Genomic DNA, 21,265 nt, shown 5'->3' on the forward strand with positions numbered 1-21,265 from the left:
ATTTCAAATACCTTGTAATTTTCAGGTCAATTCAAGTCGGGTTGGTGTAGTTGTAATACAGAATTAGAAGAACCAGAAGTACCAGCCGAGTACAGTGTAACTATATCCACAGCTGGGGTCACCACAGAGGTCCACGCAGGTTCAGGGAAGTAGGTCAGATTAAATATCCTGTCCTACATCATGTGTTCAGCAAACACATTTGCCTGGACAAGAAATCAAATCAAGTGACCAAATTTTAAACCTACGGGTATTTAAACACTACAGACACAGTGGCCGAGCGAAATGGTCATAGAATTCTGAATTCAATGACTCTAACACCAATTCCTGGGATATATTCAAGGAATGGTTGAGAGAGAAAGTTATAAAATTGACTATTTAATTAAATGATAACATTGCAAAATGTTCTTTTCATTCAGAGACCACTCTCCCATGGTCATTGTTTACACAGTTAGTTTTGATCAATAAATCAAGATCAATAACTTGGCCACTCAAAAGCTTGTATTACCTATTCACACAAGGAATAGGACAGTCTTGAAGTCCTCTAGTCATTCAGATTTACTGATACATAACTGACCCCAAACCTTTTTCCTTAAGAAAATACAAAAAAGAATTTTATTACAATCAGCTGTGATAATTCTTTGGAAATGCATGAATTCTGTCATTTTCTGAGTTTGTACACCATTTAAGGAAACTTTTATCAAAGAACAGGAAATTTGCAATACCTATATAAAAATAATAAGGTGGAACTAATGGCAACAATTTAACACAAATGACTGTATTTTCAAGGTTTAACCAACAATATTGCAGTAAGTATAAGTTGGATTTACACCAGAGATTTTTTTTAAGGTATCCGATCCATAATAGCCCCAGATTCAATGAATTTGGGTGCATAACAGATATGTTAGGGCTTAATACTCAGTATACTTAGACATAATTTTCATGTTTAAGTATCCATACGTAAAAGTGGAAAGTGTCCTAATTAATGACCTTTTCCTTTTCTTGAAGAGTTGCGCCCCTATGCTCTAATTCTATAACAATTAATTTTTAAAAAATCTATAGAGTATAAAATTTATTTTTAATAGTTTTTGTATTCCTAATGATAAAATGCACCTTTCCACCAATGCATTTATTGATATTCCAAGTATTTACTTTTTTATTTTAAAAAAAATGTGCTTGTCCCCATAGACAATGATGCAATCTTCATTAATTAATTACTGCTTAGTTATTAATATTTATGAAAATTTCTCTCGGTAAATCTTTTTCAACTCTAAAATGCTTTAGTTTGATATCAACGTATTAAATACATGATTGATATTCAAGGTTGGAAAAATTAGGTCCTAATAAGGATCGGATACCTTAAACATCTTCACTAGCCAATGGTTTTTGGTCCACTCTGCCCTGTTTATGGGAAGCTGAGGGGATGAAAACCCTTAGCTATCGCAGATGTTCTTGAAATTGCAAAATAAGTTAACTGCATTGATCTGTATGTACGTACTTAGAGTTGGATAAATGTCTTGAATTTCTTTAGCCAGAGACTAATTGATGTACAATGAAAATAGACAAGTCTACTCTAAAATGCTGCGTAACACGAACTATTCCATGGACTCGTTCAATTGGTTCCAACTACACTTTAATCCAAAAATTTGGGTACAGTAACTGTATTACATGTATTACGATTCAAATGATCACCTATAACACATAGAGCATGTATCTACGTGGCTTTAAAGGGGAGAAACAAAACCAACGTAGAAGACCAGCGCGACTCCTATTACACCTAGAAATATATATTATTAAATATTCCTTCAGGTAACTATGGACTATACAGGTACCAGTATATTGATAATTTACCATAGTCCAGGTAAGTGATCAGCCCCCATCCTTCATTACTCTTGATTTATATTGTACTGTTATTTCATTAACAAGTAAACAGACACCACACAAACTTGTACCACTTACCCTGGCACTCACTGCCCACCACCACTATAAAACCAATTATCATCATATCTACCACAGGTACATCACAAACTCTAAAGCCAATCTCAAAGCCAATTTTATTCAGAGAATATGTCATATACTGATCAATTTTCAAATCATGGTAAAATTCCACAGCTTTTTTTTGCTTTTGCACACCTGTATGCTAATTAATACAAGCATATATCCAATCTATCAAGAGATATTCCTCCTTACAAATGTAACAAATTAGCTCGATATGCAAGTCATTTCTTAGTAATTTCTTATTACATTTCAAAACTAATATTCATTACAAAATACAAATTCACTTTTAATCAACATAATTTCGAATTGAAAATGCCTCTAGTTGTACTGTACACAGCACTGAGTCCTATGTACAAACGTGAAAGAATTTTTGCAAATGGATGCACAAATTAACTTTTTATAAAATTAATCAATATCTGAAAAACTGATTCATCTTGTAAAAATTAAAATTGACAACCACTGACAAGATGACCACTGTCAGGCTAGCAATCATTGACAAAATTTAGCCAAAGCCAGTGTGTTATATTTATATTGCCATGGTTACATGAGAGAAGAATATCTTGTAGTTTGTTATTATAGTGATCAATGTGAGTGAAGTTATAAGGTACAGGGGAGACCTTTGGTAGTCTAATTGCATTTTTACATAAAACATTTAGTAAATTCAAACAGGTTAAAACTGACCAAAAATAACAGTGTTGAATATTCATTATAATGATGCTTTTGTAATCAAACAGCATTCTGTAGTAGAAAGGATTGCAGACTTGACCAAGGTTTCACCAAGGCTTATGATTGTGTCTTATGTAGGAAAGAGCTATTGAGATTGTGCCTTGTGTAGGAGAGAGCTATATATATAGATTAAGATTGTGCCTTTAATATGTAGGAGAGAGCTCTAGATATAGACTTCAAACCAAGGCTTAAGATTGTGCCTAATGTAGAAAAGAGCAATTCAGACTTCAGACAAAGGCTTGATAGGGTGTCTTGGGAAGGAAAGAGCTACTGTATACAGGGAAATATTCACCCCCGTTTAATTTTGGTCCCTTTTGCCCTGCTTATCAAAGTGCGAATTTAAGACAGTGAAGACCATTCTCACAAATAATATCTCTTTTAACACAACTGCATGTAGGTGAAATTCAGGACGTTGCGAAACCGTTTGCAAATGAAGAAGGGCAAAAATAAACGGGGCGTACATAACCCTGTTTGTAGTGTACATAGTTCAGACCAAGGCTTGAGATGATGTCTTGAGTAGGAAAGAGTAATGCAGATTTTAAACCAACTTTGTCAAGATGATGCCTTCTGCATGAGAGAAGATATGCAGACTCCAAACCAAGGCTTGAGGAGATAATGCCCACTGCATGGTTTCTTTTAAAATCATTTAAATCATGTTAAAAATGAAGTTTAAAAAGAAAAATTGACTTAATATCTACTGTAGTAGTAATTCTAATTTAAAACTTTTTATGGTTCTTCTTCTTATCTTATCCACTAAATAGGTGCATGCTAATAAGATATAAAAGAGAAGATAGACTGCTAAAGTGCTATGATGAAATTGAGTGCACCTAATACAATATAGTAAAAATAATACACAGGGTGGAAATGAGTAGAAGCTGTACATTGTGCGTGCGAGATTTCTAACATTTTGTGTATTTAACAAAAATATTAACAGATGTATATCAACTTGCAATAGTTAATGAGAAGTTATTATATTTTCTTTCCTTTCATTTCATTTATCATCTTTTGTTTAATTTTGCTATTCTTATAAGATAGTATTTGACTTCTCAATCTGACATCAATCACAAATAGTTTTATGCTTTACTAGAACTGTACTGGTAAAGAGGTACGATACAATGGTATGTAACTTGATTAAATATAAGATATCATCTCTGTTATCCCCCCATATACTTGGATCTTGGTAGGACCCTTTGAAAGCCATGTTTCTTTTTGTTGGCACACTTTGAAAATTGTGTACTATAAGAACTACAGGTAATAAACTAAAGGTGATATTTTACACACAAGTGTATTAAATAAAGACTTTCCAAGTTTCACCATTCCAAAGAGTAACAAAAACAGTAAACATATAAATACCAATTGAAATACTTACAATTCATATACATTCACAATGCATTTCTTGCAATGCTTGTTAAATGGTGAAGAAATTTCTAATTAAACTCTAATTATTTTATTACTTCCTAAACAACAATGGTTAAGCGATTTGTGTTAAATTCTAATAATTCTTTTTTTTAGATTTCTTTGTCAAATTTATGATAAATGTCAATAACTTTACAAACAATAGATTTATGTTTTCAATTAGAATTTCACACTTTTTATGCATAAAAATATCAAATTCCTTTTGTGTGTCTTATTTGAATTTGCAAGCTAATAATGTACAATCACAAAGCAATTGAATATTGAGGAATTTCATTGAATATACACTTATGTGCCAATACTGCCCAATAGTATGTCAATTTTTTCTTGTGCCCCTATACCTGTAACAAGACTTATTTTAAAAAGGTTTCTGGTGTTATTTTTTGTAAGATTTTAAAGAAATTTATTGATTGCAGTAGATTTAATTTGAACTTTTTTACATACATTCAAATAAATTTCTAAAAGTAGCCAAAGCTAATCTTAGGCCCTTCTCTTTCTCATTTCTGTAGTAAGGTTTGAAAAAATCTACCATCTTCCAACTAATGGCACTCTATTCCGTGCAAACTAAATATTATTTAAAAGATTCAAATTATTACAATTATTGTACATTCATTTCTCTCCATAATCTGGACTCAGTTGTAAGCCACAACATGAATTTAGCCTTCATCCACCCACACAATGGCATAACTGATGCAAATCAACCAACCTCATCATAATTTTATTCAATATAATTTAAACTAAAAGTCGTCGTCACCTGGATTTTCTTAGCGCCCCATTTAAGCTTCCAATAACTCTCCAATTATTTAACATGCACAGTCAAACATGTTCGTCAATTCCTAATTAATTCTTCACTCGGTGGTTTGCATAAAAACTACATTCATTGCCTTAAGAATGTCTTTTTAAAGACATCCACCAAATATAAAACAGAAATGTGTGCCGTCAAATATTTTCAAAACCATCGAAGCAGAGCAGACTGTTTTTATACTTTTTTCAGTTCTACCTGGCGTGTGCTGACTAATTTTTTGGGTACTTACGAATGGCTTCGATGTCATATCCGCATCTTCCGATTTACATTCTTCTGAGGATACTGAGTTTGAAGAAACCTCCATTCTGAAACGTTACTCTCATGAAAATCGGGGATGTAGATCACTCAACAAGTTACATAGCATCCCGATTTCTTAAGTACTTTTTCTGCCTTTGAAAACAAAAGAGTTCCACGTTCAGGAACGATCACTTTGACAAACTTGATCACACGGGGCATTATTATGTGGAGTTGTCACGCTTTACAAACAACTTTGCTTACATTTGCTCACCTATATGCACCAAATTTGCACTAAATTGCCTTCTGTTGCACCATTCAAGATAATACTATCATACTATGGTGGCATATTTTTGCCCCTTACATGCAAGATAAATTATGTCAAAATACGACTTAATTATATAATGTATCTGACATCATAAATGCAAGATGCAACATAATTATGTCAACATACCACTTATTAATGTCAACATGCGAGTTAATTATGTAGACATGCGAGTTAATTATGAAGACATGCGACTTCTTTATGTAAACATGCAAGTTAATTATGTTAACATGCAAGATATTAATGTTAACGGGCGAGAAAGTTATGCTAACATGCAACATATCTATGTCAACATGCAACTTATCCTTCATGTTAACATACATGTATTAACTCGCATGTTGACATTCAAAAGTCGCATGCCAACATAATTATCTCGCATGTTGACATAAATATCTCGCATGTTGACATAAATAAGTGGTATGTTGACATAATTATGCGAAATATGTTAAATATCTGTTCACACAAGGAAGTCCCATGTCGACATAAATAATTTAAGCCGCATGTCGACATAAATAAGTTGCATGTCGACATAATTAACTGGCATGTTAACATTAATAAATCGCATGTTGTCATAATTTTGTTGCATCTATGATGTCAGTTACGGGCGTTAGTAAGTGATTTTAGTCATTTTACCCATATAAAAATCAGATTCCCCAATTTGATTTGTATCTTGCATGCCATCATGATTATCTTGCATGTAGACATAATCATATTGCATGTTGACATTATTTTCTTTATTATTGACATGATTTATCTAAAATGTAGGGGGCAGAAATATGTCACCATACTAATAGGTAGAACGTAGCATGATGAAAAGTCACATGTTGGCGGTATTTGATATTTTTGACATTTTAAACACACTTATCTTGCATATAAACATACCTGTACTTATGTTGCATGATGACATACATGTGACTATCTTGCATGTCAGCCATAGTTTTTACATATATCTGATTTGGAATAATTTTGGCCAAATTGCAATTTTCTTGCATATGTTAACATAGATATGTTGCATGTTGACATAACTATCTTGGATGCCAACATATTTATATATTTGATGGAAATAACCTGCACACAAGTGACAAAATAAGTGCCACCATAGTTTGTTTTTTTTTTTAGATAAATCTGATTTTGAATAATTTTGGTTTAAATGCAATTTTTTTGCATGTCAACATAGTTATGTTGAATGTTGACATAACTCTCGCTTGCATGTCGACATATTTCATAGAAAAATAACTTGGACACAAGGGTCAGAAGCTTGCAAAAAAAAAAACGATTTGTAACTTGCATGGCAATATAATTATCTCTTCCTGTATGTAGATATTATAATTATCCAAATTAATCTAACTTATCTTAAATTGTATGTAAAGGATCGTTATTTCAAGAGACCTATGGGCTACATCGCTTACCTGAACAACAATAACCAATTTATCTAGTTTTTAACAATATTTATTTATACCAAATTAATGCAATAGGCAATTTAATCACGTCTAAATACACTAATTACACGACAGTTAGTTGACATACAACTTATTTATATGTTGTCATGCGAGATAATTACGTTGACTTGCAACTTAGATATGTTGATATGTGGGATAAATATGTTGACTGAACATAAACAATTCTCTATTAAAGATAAGTATATGATTATTTTGACTCAATATCAGAATCCGAGGAGTGTTAAAGAAGGCATGCCAATGCGTTGAGTATGATTATTATGCATAATTATTTGTTGCAACAATCACTACCTCTTTGAAGCAAAACTTATGGTGGCATATGCATATCTCTGCCCCTTGTGTGCATGTTATTATTCGATCGAATACCTCGACATGCAAGATAAATAAATGTATGTTGACATACAAGATAGTTATGTCAACATGCAACATATGTTGACATGTGTTGACATGCAAGAAATTTGTTATTCAATGAGAATTATAAAAATCTCAAAAAAATTTCAAATATTGCCCAAATTTGTCTTCCAACATGCTATATAGATGCTACTTATTTATGTTGACATGCAACTTATTTATGTTAGAATGCAAGAAAAATATGTAGACATGCAACTTATTTATGTTGACATGCAACTTATTTATGTTAACATGCAAGATAAATATGTTGACATTTTTTTACATAAACTTTTTTCCTATATTTTAAAATATTTTCATTAAATCCAGGTGAGTTCAATGCAAAAGGGTATTAGAAACCAACTTTCTTTATCAAAGAAAAATAACAGGATGTTTGATATACCAAATGTCTTATTTGCGGTTGTTTGTTAATTTTAAATTGAAAACAATACTCAGTAAAATTTGGACTTTATTCATGCTCTTTGTGTGAGTTTTTGATATTTTATTTAAGTGTTCTCGTATGATTTTTTGTCACTTGTTTTAATATTTTGTAATCATTTTTTTTTTCATGTTGTCTCATTTTTTATTTAGTTGCAATAATCTAATGAACAAAATAATGTTAAATACACACACGGAAGTTGAAGTCTTTTAAAAATGTTATTTCAGTTAGTCTCGTGATACATCAAAGTTAAACAACATGTTTTTTTTTAAATTTTCAAACCTTTGTTTTTGTTAGTTTTTGTGGTGACACACTTCGCCTCTTGTTTGCAAGTAATTTTTTTTTTATCAAATGCGTCGAAATGCGAGATAAATGTGTTGACATGCAAAATAAGTATGTCAACATGCGACATAACGATGTTGACCTGCAATGAAATTGCAATCAGATCAAAATTATTTCATATGACTTCAACATCCTAGATGCTACCATTTACATGTATGTTGACATGCGTTGGATAACCGGACGCACAGTCATATGCTTCTAAGGAAATTTAGTTGGTTTGTTTGTTTGTTTTAATTTTTTTTTTTTTGTTTTTTTTGTTTTTTTGCTTTCTTGTTTGTTTTGTTCTTTTGTGTTTTTTTTAAAGGGGGGGGGGGTCTTTCAATGTATGACCATTGATGCTGTTGTGTTTAAAGGGACCGAGAATGAATTTGAGATAATATAGGGCAAATATTTCAATTATTGACTTTTCTAGACATCCGTGTAAATAGACACATACATGTACAATGCATGTATTTTGAAAAGACAATTGAGTTGTGTGTTGTATGCGTGGCCTACATGTTTCGTGGTAACACACGGCTCTTTTTTTTAATTATTTTAAAGCATGGTCAGAATAGAAAGTTTAAATCACATGTATCTTATCTGCTGGATTATTTTTTACAATTCCTCTTGTACAATTGTGAGCATGAGCACAGCCAATATTATTATCAGGCCCCGAGGTTATAAAACTTTTTTCATCCTCGTACTCATACTCGTACTCCGTACTCCAAGTATGTGCTCCACCGAGTACGACTCAATACACTGTTTTAAAACACTTTCATTGCACATTGCTGGAAGTAATGGTGATTCAGAATATATCAATGTGTAAATAATGGTTCTAAATTCTTATTCGATGTCCCTGTTTCTATTTTTAGAAAAAGGTGTTTTCCGTTCAAACACGGGTATTAGCGAAAAAATGGGAATGGGCGCTTAAACCTCTTTGTTTTGTACTTTTTGCTTTCTATAACAGGTTAAATAGTTGTCCATTTGACATTCAAATACACAGTACGGAATGTATGTCAATCTTTTCTATGTCAATGATATACATATACGTAACTTAATTCGAGATTATTATTTTTTACTTATAAACTAAATTATTTCGTAAAGAAAAAAATCAAATATTTTAGTTTTAAAATTTGTATATTTCCTATATCTTTATTTGATCTTTTTTTCACAAGGAGGTTGATTTAATTTAAAAAGTACAGCTGTGAAGTATGTTATAACGTCATATAGAACTAATTCTCAGATGTCGTTCAGTTTTTTATTTCCTAAGATTCTTTTATTACAAGAAAGTGCTCGTGAGCCAACCCCCCCCCCCGCCGTATCAACCCATTTGTTCTCAGTTCTGTTCTTCTGTATTTTGTCTCAAATCAAAAATGTAGAATGAAGAATTTGCTGATAAGTTAAAAAAATGTTTCCGTAGTTATCGATGGAAATAATAATCGATGCCTTCCAGTATGCTTAAACATTTTTATCTCATAATTCTACCAGAAATATGTGCATATACTCGTATACAAAAACAAAACAAAAACAAAAAACAGGCCAAAACTCGAAAAATATCATAATATGCAAAATGTAGATCCGCGCACATACTTTAAACAAAAGAAGAAATTTCATTGGTGGATAAAACCATGACGTTGAGGGACAAGCTGGGGTTTCATTTAGGGGAATTCCCATGTGATGTCACTGATCGCTTGACCAATCAAATTATCTTCCGGATGTGTATGTCTTGCAGAGGAAACACAACGAAGGAGAAGTCTGCTTGTCTGCTGAAATTGAAACTTACTTTGGAATTGTGAATTCTGTTTGGAAAATAGATATGAAGGATCCTCAAGTTGATCCGAAAAGCCCAACAAGCTTGCAGGCTCGACCAACGAGCGAAAACAAACTGTCAGAAGGTAAAAAACTTTCATTTTGACTTTTTTTCGTCGCTAGAAATTAAGTGATAAGGCGTGTATTGTGTCATAAGAATGATACACAACGTTGCCGTCGGCGATGAAGATATTTGGACATGATGTTCCGCTGTGTATGCGACATGATTTATTACGATTCAGATCCAGTATTGTTCTATACCTAATCATTTGATGGTGCGTTGCTTTTCCAATCTCTTTCTTTTGACAATTTGAGTAGGTTAGATGAGGTCACCCATTCAGTCACGTTTTCTCTAGCTATTAATTTCTGAAATCAGTCATTGGCCCCGAAACATAGACAATGATAGCTTTGTTAATAGACAATTATTTAATCACTGAGATCATTTTATACTGAAGAAAATCATCAGGCTCAGCAGCACTAATGATTAAGAATATTTTTTTTTTTAAAACGGATGAAAGGGGTTTGACAACCTATACAACCTAAACTAGTGTGCGACTAGTTCTTGCAGAGTGGATCCACCATTTCTTGACATGCATTGTTATTTAATTTTTCATAACTAGTTTTAGGTGTTGATGATATGATGTAACAATTAATGCACTGGCGAGAAATATGGTATATGGTGAGAACTGGTTGCACCCGGTATGTTCTTCATTTATTGCATGCTTTCAGTAATTTATGAAGTTGTGTATGTAAAGTTTGCTTTATTGTGACAGAATAAAACCCATCTGATTTCTTTCTCCTTTGTTTTGGCCCCTCTTAGCTGGGTGACATGTTCTTCCAGAAACCAATAAACAAAACAATGTTTAATTAATTCAGATATACCTGTCACCTCCTGATGTATGTGCCTCTAAGTCGTCTCTGTTTTGTGGTGATGGTGAATTTCATGGAATGAATGACGCATGGTTTATGGAAATTATTGTGTTAATTACTTACCATCATACAATTAAAGGCCAGTAATTGAAAACTTAGTGACGTATAAGTAGTTAGATCCATACACTTAGCAAAGGAAAGACGTAGCCAAGAAAAACACAAATAACAAAAATGAATGCATTTAATTTTCAAAACAAAAAATATTATATGAAAGAGAGGTCATGTGTTTTCTTATATGAAGACAGTAAGGGGAATCTATATTGATTGTTAATACATGTGTAAGGTAAATCTTTGTTTGTTAGAGGAAATATTTCTCCTATATGTTATTCATTTGTTTTTATTCTTGTACAGAAAACATTAACTTTTAAAAATTCAATCCATTTGAAATTATTCCCTTTTCTACAAAATTTTTAATCATTGCCTAATTGTGTAAATATGTCAAGTTTAACTCTTATTGATAGGCAAATTTTTGTGAAACTGTCAGGATTTTCAAACAACTTGTATTGGGATAACCAGCTTAAATTAGATATCAGCGGACAAAATAAGCAATCTTATTACCGGTATTTAGACGACCTACAGATAGTCCTGAGTGACCCATATTGATGAATTGACTGTTATTCTCCTTTTGAGGATATATTTTTGCTTTAGATGTACGTGCTATCATGAATTTATGACCTTAATGAGTACCAATGGTGAGATTGACACATCATATTAAATAGGACATGTCCTTCAAAGTTAAAAAAGTCAGCGGATAGCTTGATGTATGTAATTTATTTACCGTTGGTATTTGGACCCAAATCCTTCAACAAGTGAACTGAATGTCTGACACAACAGTCAGTCCTTGGTTTATACATTGTGTATGATTCTGAAGGTCCGTGAATAAGCAGTGTGTGATCCTTAATGTTTATAAATAGGCAGTTTGTGATCCTTGGTGTTTATATATAGGCAGTTTGTGATCCTTGGTGTTTATATATAGGCAGTTTTGTGATCCAGGAGGTTTGTAAATAGGCATGATGTATATAGTGTATGATTCTGAAGGTCTGTGAATAAGCAGTGTGTGATCCTTAATGTTTATAAATAGGCAGTTTGTGATCCTTAATGTTTATAAATAGGCAGTTTGTGATCCTTGGTGTTTATATATAGGCAGTTTGTGATCCTGGAGATTTGTAAATAGGCAGTGTGTGATCCTGGAGATTTGTAAATAGGCAGTGTGTTATCTGCAGGACAGGTTTGCAAATAGGCAGAGTAGGGTATCAGATTTTGACATCTTTTGAATATTGAAAATTGAAATAAGTATCAAGACATTCAATTGTTTATCACAAATTATAATACTTCAATTTACAGGGAAACAAGGATCTTAGTGTCAAGAATCTTGAGTCAGTTTTTATCTTACTGGTTTATGCTCATTGTGTAGTATTTAAATGAATTCACTGTATTACATATACCTGTATATTTCCTCTGATTGGCTGTTCATCTTCCAAGGTTAACATTGTAAAAGGGCAAAACCTAACAACTGGGAAATTGAAGATAATCATGCTTCCTTTCAAAAGCTATTCAATCCAGAGATTTAAAACATGTTTTGAAATTTTGCAGTAATTTCTTTTGAGATGATCAAGGAACAAGGTGTTGTGTTTGGTTATAAAAACATCTTGTTTGTGATTGCCTGAACAAGTGCAGATCAGACACCCAATACTGAACCAGTGTCCAGTGATGAAGTGAGATAATGCCCATCTGTTCTTTTGCTGGAGAGTTTGTCTTGTTGACTGCAAAGTTTCTTTTTATCATCCCACACAAAGCTTAATCTGTTAAGACTAGCACTGAAAGAGGACAGTTTATAAATGATCTGTCAAGCTGAATTTTTTGGGTGTATTATGCCTTAACACTTCAGTCTGGTTTGTTATAATTCTGCCACTCCTAGCAAGCGTGCCATTTCTTACAGACAGAAATTAAAAGGAGCTTTTCTCTGGATTGGTTGAGGCACTAGTAAGTTAGAAATATGTAAAGTAAGTTAGAAATATGTACAGTTTATATAAATACAGTTAATATGATTAAAAATCCTGTTATGTGGATGTGATGATCCAAGTCTGACTACTCTTTTTAGCTGGTAAATGCGTGTGCACTTTTACAAAAATCTAGAATCATATTCTCATTAAATTAATGTAAAGATTTATAATTCATTAAATTTTTCAAAGTCTTTGTCATATATTTGTATGATTGAAATAAAGTAAGATGACTTGTAAAGATCCCATGTTACAATTGTAGCTAGCACTTACATGCAGTAATTAATATATGGAGTGTAGTAATGTGAGAAATTCATATTCTTTTTAGTGCTCAAAAACATGCCTTTAAGTATAAGGACTATGCTAAAAAGGTTTAGTTATATGGAGTATGTAAACTCTTTATGACATATAGGGTCTGTATGATAAACTACCAGTTAATGCAAGGAACAGGTTAATGCAAGGAACAGATGTTTGATACCTGAATGTGCAGTGGTATTTCATTTAAGAAAGAAATGCTCGCAAGTTAGCATATAATATTTCTTTACTTATCCTAGATATGTTACTTTTCCATTATATACTTGTGATTGAATTAATTCAATAACAACTAAGTTCCTTAAGTAGAGTAAAAACCTGTCTTAACAACTCTGTGCACTGCCAGCCTTTCTGTAATAAACTGGAGATGTACACTGTCACTAACAATTTAACTGATGTGTGATTGTTGTTGGACGCCTGCATTTTATTTGTCGTTTATATGTTGTTTAAGCTATTTCATATAGTGACAGTCCTTAGTACATTATCTCTTATAATTGCTTTCTCTTAATGATAATGCATTTGTTGACAGTCAGTTCAATGTTCTATTCTATTTTTAGCATCATGTATTTTGTCAACTTAATAACTTAGTAAATTCTGATTGGTCCCCTGTCTACCAGAATAATGCCTGTATGACCTTGGCGTATCAGGTGAATTGGGATAAATTTACTTATTCAAGATGTCAGCGAGTGACTTTGTGAGCCGTTTTATCAGGTGGGATTCATTTGATTAAGTTTCACTTTGTAGGTGGTAGCTGTCGATACTTTGATGTTTGTTTATGTATTTAAAGGTATTGGAATTCCTTTACTGGGTCAAAATAGGTTTCCCTGATCAGTCATGTAGTTATAAATATAGCATGGTGTTGATGTGCCAGAAAAATGAGGCCTAGTACAAAAGGAGTAATTTGATTGGTCGGAGGGCAGCCAATCAGAAAACAGACCAGGGTTATGATCTCAAAAGGAATCTTCAAAGTGTTTTATTCTTGAAGGAACTAAGATGAGAATGGACTAAATTTTGTGTGGAAGAATTTTTGTTTTAACAAATTTGTTTACAAAATCAGTGTTTTGTTTACTGAAAGTGAAAAATGCAGTTGTGTAATGTATCGGCAGGACTGAGTGAGTCCAGAGTGTCTGAGAATGGTGAGTGTTGGCTATTGATCTAATGACAGCTGGGGGCTAGGACTCTTAGGAAGGATGCTGTCATTTTGAAAACATTTACTTTGTCTCTGCCTTGTTGATAAATTTAGCTCATGTCGCCTCTTATCAATTACTGAAATTGTCGTATTGAAATATGCTGATAAAACCTCATGCAGTAGCTGCCTAGCTAGGTTTCTGTTCTGTTTTAGAGTTTAAATAATAGATGATGAGCATAGTTTTATTTAATCAAAATTTTTATAGTGTTAAAGATATATTCCTTTTAAAAATTGCATGCATATTTTTTATATTAGATACCGGCATTATGTTAAATGTTTTATTGTTTTTCTTACCAACCTTCAATGTTAAACTTTATTAATGATAGGATTACAATTAAGGTTAAATGGTAGCAGCAAGCTATGTAAATAAATTTAAACCAATGTTATTTGTTCTGATCTTTGATTGGTTGGTACTGATATAGACTCAGCAAAATAATGAAAATTATGACATCAAACACGTCAAGTTTTATTGATTTTCTCTCTGTTGAGATTCTGCCTACGGCTTTCAATTGTTTTCTTCAGTTAATGATTAAGAAACATATTTTTGTCAAATCATTTCCCCATAGTAGTCATTCTGCAGTAGCTGTAGATTAATGACAGTCTCTTTCTTTACAGTGGCTGGACAAAATAATCTGGACAAGGGATCAGAGATCAATGATTTGTCTAAGGGAGATAATCTGAAGACCATCCCTGTAAAGGTGGAAAAAACAGAAGTACAGCCTAAAAACATGGAGAAGAAAGAGGAAGTGAAGAAGGCGGCTCCTTCCCCAGTGAAGGGAGACAACATCACAGAGAAAAAAGAAGTCAAAGAGGTGGATCTAACAGTCGAGTTTGCCAAAATGTCGATGAATGGGGGCGTGAATGGGGGGCTTGTGGACAGACAGGACAAGCTCAGTGATACTGAGAAGGAGCTAAACACGATGACCAGTAACCTGTCCATCAGCGACGATAGCGTCAAACTGAATGGGGAGGTCAAGTCTCGGGGACCCAGTGGAGGAGTTGCCAGGGTACCTCACTCCCAGCAGCACTCCTACAAGTCTCTCAACTACTTTGCCAGCTGCCCAGTTAATGATGGGTTTAAAGGATCCGGAAAACGCACAATGGACCATGATGAGTATTCATATCAAAAGTACGGGAAACCTGTGCCTGATTTTTTCCCTGCTAATTCTGGCTTAAACAACGAGCTTCAAAACAATATGGACATCAATGCCTTTCAGATGACCTACTCTGTGGACAAAATGTCTGCTGGAAAATTCATGAAGCCCGTGTCTCAGACAAGCTATGAGAGCCAGCAAGTCTTCAACCCTGACCAGTTCTTGGATTCTCTGGGTCAACAAGAGAGCTCCCCTGGCTATGGAAATGGGGACTTCATGGGTGCAGACCAAATGTTTGGGGACTTTACCCACACCTCAGTGCCAAACGGGATGTACGGTCATGGGGGAATGCCCATGATGGCTGGACAGAATGACTGCATGAACGCCAACTTCAACAACAATGATCTAAATAACCAGATGAACAATGCCTTCTCACCAGATCAGAGTTTTTCTGAGAGGCAGACAGAGAAGCCAGATTACAGTGAAACAGAGTCTGACATGGAGAAGAGCCCTTACTCCTTTACTTCAAACTCGCCCGCCAGCCAGATGTCACTGAACTCTCCCCCTCCGTCTGTGGATAGTGGATACGGAGGATATGCTGTTCCCAGCCCACAGTCTGACATCAAATCTCCACAGTCGCACACCGGAACCTCCCCTCCAAGTAACGCTCAAAGCCCAATGCCGGCACCTCAGACAGAGATAGATAACACTTCAGAATACATCGACAAAAACATGGACAAGTTGCATGATGTTTTGGAAATTCTAGCTAAAGATTTGAAAGACAAAGAACACTCCAAGCCACAGTATCCAACCCAGTCCATTCCACAAGAAAATTTCAACCCAAAATCTACTGTTCAGAGCTCCGCCTCTAGCTCTTATGCCCCTCAACAGGGAAAACCGATGGTATCGGCTACAAACATGCCTCAGACTTCAATGGCCGTCTCTCAACAGAAGATGTCAATGAATCTGCAGCGTCATATCCCCACATCCGCCATGGCTCCACAACAGAGCATGCCAAACATGTATGTGGGGTCTCGGCCCCAGCAAGCTCCCCCCATGGTCAGTGGTCAACAAGTCAGGATGCAGCCCAACTATATTCCCCCACCGCAGCAGGTCAACAATTCCTGTGTCTCCCCCGGCACCCCCACCAGTAATCAGGTCATTATCCTGCCCCCCAACACCATGAGTCAGTCAATTCTGAGCCCCACATCAGGCATGATGAATGGCCATGGCATAGTTACTTCCCCTACCCAAGCGGTCATGAAGACAACTGTAACAAGTACTAATCAGCCAATTGCTACCACCAACTCCTTTGTAATCGTTAACAATGCAAACGGTGGAGCCCCGATCACATCTGTGCCAGTTCCAATCCCAGCAGGGGGAACCAGTCAACAGCCAAACACAATCATCATTGTGGCACCCCAGCAACCAATCACCGCTCCCAAACAGGAGAAGGTCAAGCTGCGAGAGATTCGACCCAAGATCCCCGGTAACGATAAGTCCGGAACCACCAATGGTGTTAGACCAGGAGCAAAAATTCAGCCCAAGCCCCAGGTCAATCCACAGATGATTATGCAGAGGAGAGGTAACTATTCAGTTTTCAACAGATTATGTTTTGAAATGAGAGATTGTGGCAAAACTATTGCTGTAGTTTTCTTTATGTAACAAAGTATTCTAATATTTCCAGTGTCCCATCATGCCTTCAAATTGTTCTCATTGTTTGAAACATTGTTTAAACTGAAAAGCCATGAAACCAATTTTTTCATAGTCCTTATGTTACATCCATGAAATATTAATGACCTTATCAGAACATTAAAATTGAGTTTGACATCTGTTCTGTTACAGCCATGGAGCAAAAGAAACAAAACTTGATCAACGTAGCAAGAAGAATGGTGGCCGAGATTTCCCGGGAACAGCTTCCGTTTCAGGATGAGGAGGGTGATACGTAAGTTTGATCTATTTCTCTCCATTATCTCCATGGCGAGTTTTACGATAGACATTATTTATTGAAAATTTGATTACATTTCACAGCTTCAGCTATAAGGTTTTTATGGTTGACAGACTAAGATAGAGTGTTAGCTTTGTGTGAGGACGTAATTCACAGGGGAGGTGTGCTGGCTTCTAATGGAAAATTCTTTGGATTGCCAGAATAGCAGTCTAAATGTTTTATTTCTGCATTATGCTTTTATTGATCTGTTAGTTTATAGGCAATTATTAAATGACATGAAGGTTTTTAGGCTATTTTCAAAGATCATTAAGTGATGAAGGTACTGCCATTAAATGACTGATCTCAATTGTTAGTAAATACAGGGATGTCTACTTATTGATTTTTACTGGAGCCAGGAAAAGACAGAAAATTTCAAAACATCCGTAATAATACCTTCTAACCATTGAAGTACCGTGAAAATATAAACTGCCCGTGAACTTAATTTGAGTTTGTATGTGGTATGGAGACTGAGTTATAACTGACTTTTAGTTCAAATGAGAGCGAGTCATTAATTTCTATCTGCTGTTAGGCCTTACCTATGGGGTGCACGTTTACTTTGCTCATTACCTATTTATTTATGATCTGCTTGTTTATTTTAAGGAAATATAATTGACATAAGTTGAAAATCCAATCTTTCCATATTTTAGCTACCTCCATGTTGCAGTCTGTAAAACCGATCCAAACATGGTGCTCGCCCTGTTGGAGCGACTGATGCGTGAGAATCTTTCACAGATGATTGATGTGGAAAACAAGCATAGACAGGTATTAAAAGAGAAAAGAAAAGAAAAGAAAAAAAAAAACGCATAATTGATATAAAGCAGTTTAAAACCTCAATGAAATGAGATCACTTTAGTGAAAGTCTTTTTTTTTCCTCCATTTTTCAGACTCCATTGTACTTGGCCGTGGTTGCAAACCAGCCTCAGATGGTCTCCATGTTTGTCCAGAGAAATGCCAACCCTAACAGCATGGCCCAGGTCAGTAATCTAGCTGGTTCACTGTCAATTCCCTTCATTAGGAACCAGGTTATCTCTCTGATTAATCCTATGAATAATCTGGTTCACTCTGTCTTTCTTGTTTTAAGTGGGTTATTTGCCACTGCTTGTACTGTGGTTAACCTTGCTACTGTATACGGGGTTATTTTTGCCCCGTGTAATTTTTGTCCTTCTTCACTAGCAAAAGATTTCGCTCCATCTTGAATTCGCCTAGACTTAGTTATGGTTAAAGAAAGATGGTTTGAGACATTGGAATTCATCCAGTCTTAAAACTGCCCGCTGGCAATGAGGGTGAAAGGGGCGAAAATAAAACTGGGGCGAATATTTCCCTATATACAGTAATTATAATTGTAAGGTAACAGAAATAGTGAAGGAAATGTACAGCTTATTTACAACATGAACGTACATTTATTCCATATTCTTTTATCAATTTCCTGTGTTTGATCAAATTGTTAAGTGGTTGAGTGAGATTTATCATTTAGTTTCCTTGTTTTGAGTGATTCTGATTCATATCAAAAGTCACATATTTAAGTACTTGATACAAACAAAACATAATACTGTACAATTCTTTAGTACTCAGAGTGTATGTATACCCATCCATTATCTATGAGTTTCTCAATGTTGATTTGCATTTTGTAGGTTGTGTCCCAGGATGGCAAGTCAATGGAAGTGAAGGCTCCAATTCATGTGGCATCCTCTAATGGTGTCGACTTTCTGAACACCTTAAATGAACTTCTCAAATCTCAGGACCTCTCTCTTAACATTGCAAACTCTGAAGGTAAGCTGAGGGTTTCTATACTTGTCATCCATCAACAGTGGTGAAAAAAATACTGACTTCAAATGGAGTTACTTGTCTGAAGAGATTATTTATTTCATTGGTTTTTGTTTTTAGGTCACACTGCCCTACATTGTGCTATTCTAGCCCATGGCAGGCCCCAGAGAAACGGAAACGGATATGTGAACAGTCTGCCAATTATTGAGGCCTTGATCAAAGCTGGGGCTGACCCCAACTCCCAAGTAAGTAGAACTTGTACAGGTTATCTGAATGTTGACTAAAGATTGAATTTAAAGAGCTTAAAGGCATTTGAATACAGGGTATGTTATAGAATTTAATGCATTGGTCTCTATATTTTTAGGATAAGAAGAGTGGAAAAACACCACTGATGTATGCCATAGAGAAAAAAGACTACAGCCTTGTGGAGTCAGTGCTAAGATTGTTCGAACCCTCCAAACTTAAAAACATTGTCAAATCTGCCACATTCGATGGAAGTTCATGCATTAAAATCGCCGAAGGACTTAAAAACGATTTTCAACCGGAAACATGGAAGAAATTGTGGAGTTTGTTGAACAGTGCTTGCAATGGTCAGATCCCAGCGAGCCTGCAAGTGTTCTGAAACACTGAAGATCGCCATCACCAAGCAGCTTGAAGCACAGATCTTGCAATTTGTCACGCTCATTTTGTAAATAGACATTTGTCATTAATGATACATAAGTTATTTGTTGCTAAACATGACCTGTACATACTGATGATCTCAACATCACTTTATTGTCATTTGATGAGGTAAAAGCATTTGTCACATTCTCATTAACAAGTGTACATGCACATCTGTGCAAGATGAATTTATTATATTGCATTCAATGTTTGGTACCTAGAGAATATATTGGTTGCTGTATGCTGGAAAATATGACTGAGTTTATCCCACCCATTTAAATGCATTAGAAAAACGTTCCTTTTGTTTATATTTATTTTTCCTGAAAATCAAAATTAGAAAATAAACTTTCTGGACGCAAAACCCATGCTGATAAAGATACACAAGTACGCTGTATAACATCATGCTGTTTAGAGCTTTATGTACCAGTGGACTTCAATGTGGAAATTTGTAATACATTTACATGTAAAGGCTGTTAATTTGTAAAATACAATGTAATTGTGTGTAACAGATGAATGTGATAACTCATAAATATCTACATGTTTGTTGTCTATTATTTCTATATATTGTTATTTGTCTTTCCAGATTTTTATCTTTTATTTTCTTATGTTGTCTTTTTTTATGGAATCTGTGTAGAGACTTAGAACAAAGCATTATTTTGTTCAATTGTTGGTTATTGTATTCACCGTTGCCTCCGGTGATGACGGCTTGTTTTTGATACATTTAGTAAAAGTGCTTTTTGATGAGGTCAAGGTCAGCTCAAGTTTGACCTTGACCTTTGTTGTATAGATTTGCTTGAGAATTGTTAACTATATACTGTTGAAAATAAGATATACTTTTTATTAAACAAATATTTCTATTTTATTGTGATCAACCAAAGTTGGAATTTCCTCTGTTGCTATCAGTTTCTTTTATATTTCAAAAGATTATAAAAAAACTGGAAGAATTACAAAAGTTATTACATCAGTTTGTAAGGCTCAGTATTTGAAGACAAATTATTAAAACTTGGCATTGCACAGAACTGTTTTGACATATTGTAAATGAGGCAGCAGCATTATAAATAAATAAAGAAACAGAAACAATTTATGCTGTTTTGTTTTTAGCTCACCTGAGCTGAAAGCTCCATTGAGCTCCTCTGACCACTTTTCAGTGGCGTAGCTACTTTGAAGCAATGTAAGTATTTGCATACAAACTAATTTCTGAATCTTAACTTTTTAATATAATAATTTTTCATTGCAAAGCACAAATTCAGATGGGAACTAAAAAGGCAAGCATGCCATATATGGATTTGTAAAAGCATGTAAATTATTGTAAAACAGAATGGTAAAAAAACACTTACAAGTTCGCTGCTATTCCGTTGAAATCGAAAATGGTTGCAATAAACAGAAGGGGATACTGCACGTTATTCGTAGCCAAATAC

General features: G+C 34.5%; 2 protein-coding genes across 7 annotated transcripts in view; one reads left to right on the forward strand and one right to left on the reverse strand.

Annotated features, from left to right (window-relative positions):
* LOC105347138 (vitamin D3 receptor B) overlaps positions 1–5,327 on the reverse strand; it is a 48,580-nt gene extending 43,253 nt beyond the window's left edge. For 2 of the 4 annotated variants that reach the window (XM_034448476.2, XM_034448474.2), the window contains exons 1-2: positions 5,169–5,294; positions 12–203 (exon numbers count right to left, since the gene is read on the reverse strand). Coding sequence is in view for 2 of the 4 variants with exons in the window: in XM_066077480.1 (XP_065933552.1) it covers positions 5,169–5,243 (75 nt within the window). In the remaining 2 variants the exon portion in view is untranslated. Of the gene's footprint in view, positions 1–11; positions 204–5,168 lie in introns of all 4 variants that reach the window. The other 2 variants (XM_066077480.1, XM_034448472.2) reach the window with 1 other exon arrangement.
* Positions 5,328–9,806: 4,479 nt separating this feature from the next.
* LOC105327341 (uncharacterized) lies at positions 9,807–20,929 on the forward strand. Of its 3 annotated transcripts, none has more exons than XM_011427764.4 (8): positions 9,807–9,997; positions 14,958–17,021; positions 17,282–17,381; positions 18,071–18,185; positions 18,308–18,397; positions 19,055–19,193; positions 19,308–19,432; positions 19,552–20,929. In XM_011427764.4, the coding sequence occupies exons 1-8, from the start codon at positions 9,919–9,921 to the stop codon at positions 19,807–19,809; spliced, it is 2,970 nt and encodes a 989-aa protein (XP_011426066.3). In that variant the 5' UTR covers positions 9,807–9,918; the 3' UTR covers positions 19,810–20,929. The 3 variants fall into 3 exon arrangements, with proteins under 3 accessions (XP_011426066.3, XP_011426068.3, XP_011426067.3); XM_011427766.4 differs by lacking the exon at positions 9,807–9,997 and adding an exon at positions 12,803–12,824; XM_011427765.4 differs by lacking the exon at positions 9,807–9,997 and adding an exon at positions 14,119–14,289.
* Positions 20,930–21,265: the final 336 nt, after the last annotated feature.

This window comes from Magallana gigas, chromosome 2, assembly GCF_963853765.1.
Source record: "Magallana gigas chromosome 2, xbMagGiga1.1, whole genome shotgun sequence".
Classification (NCBI taxonomy): Eukaryota; Metazoa; Mollusca; class Bivalvia; order Ostreida; family Ostreidae; genus Magallana; species Magallana gigas.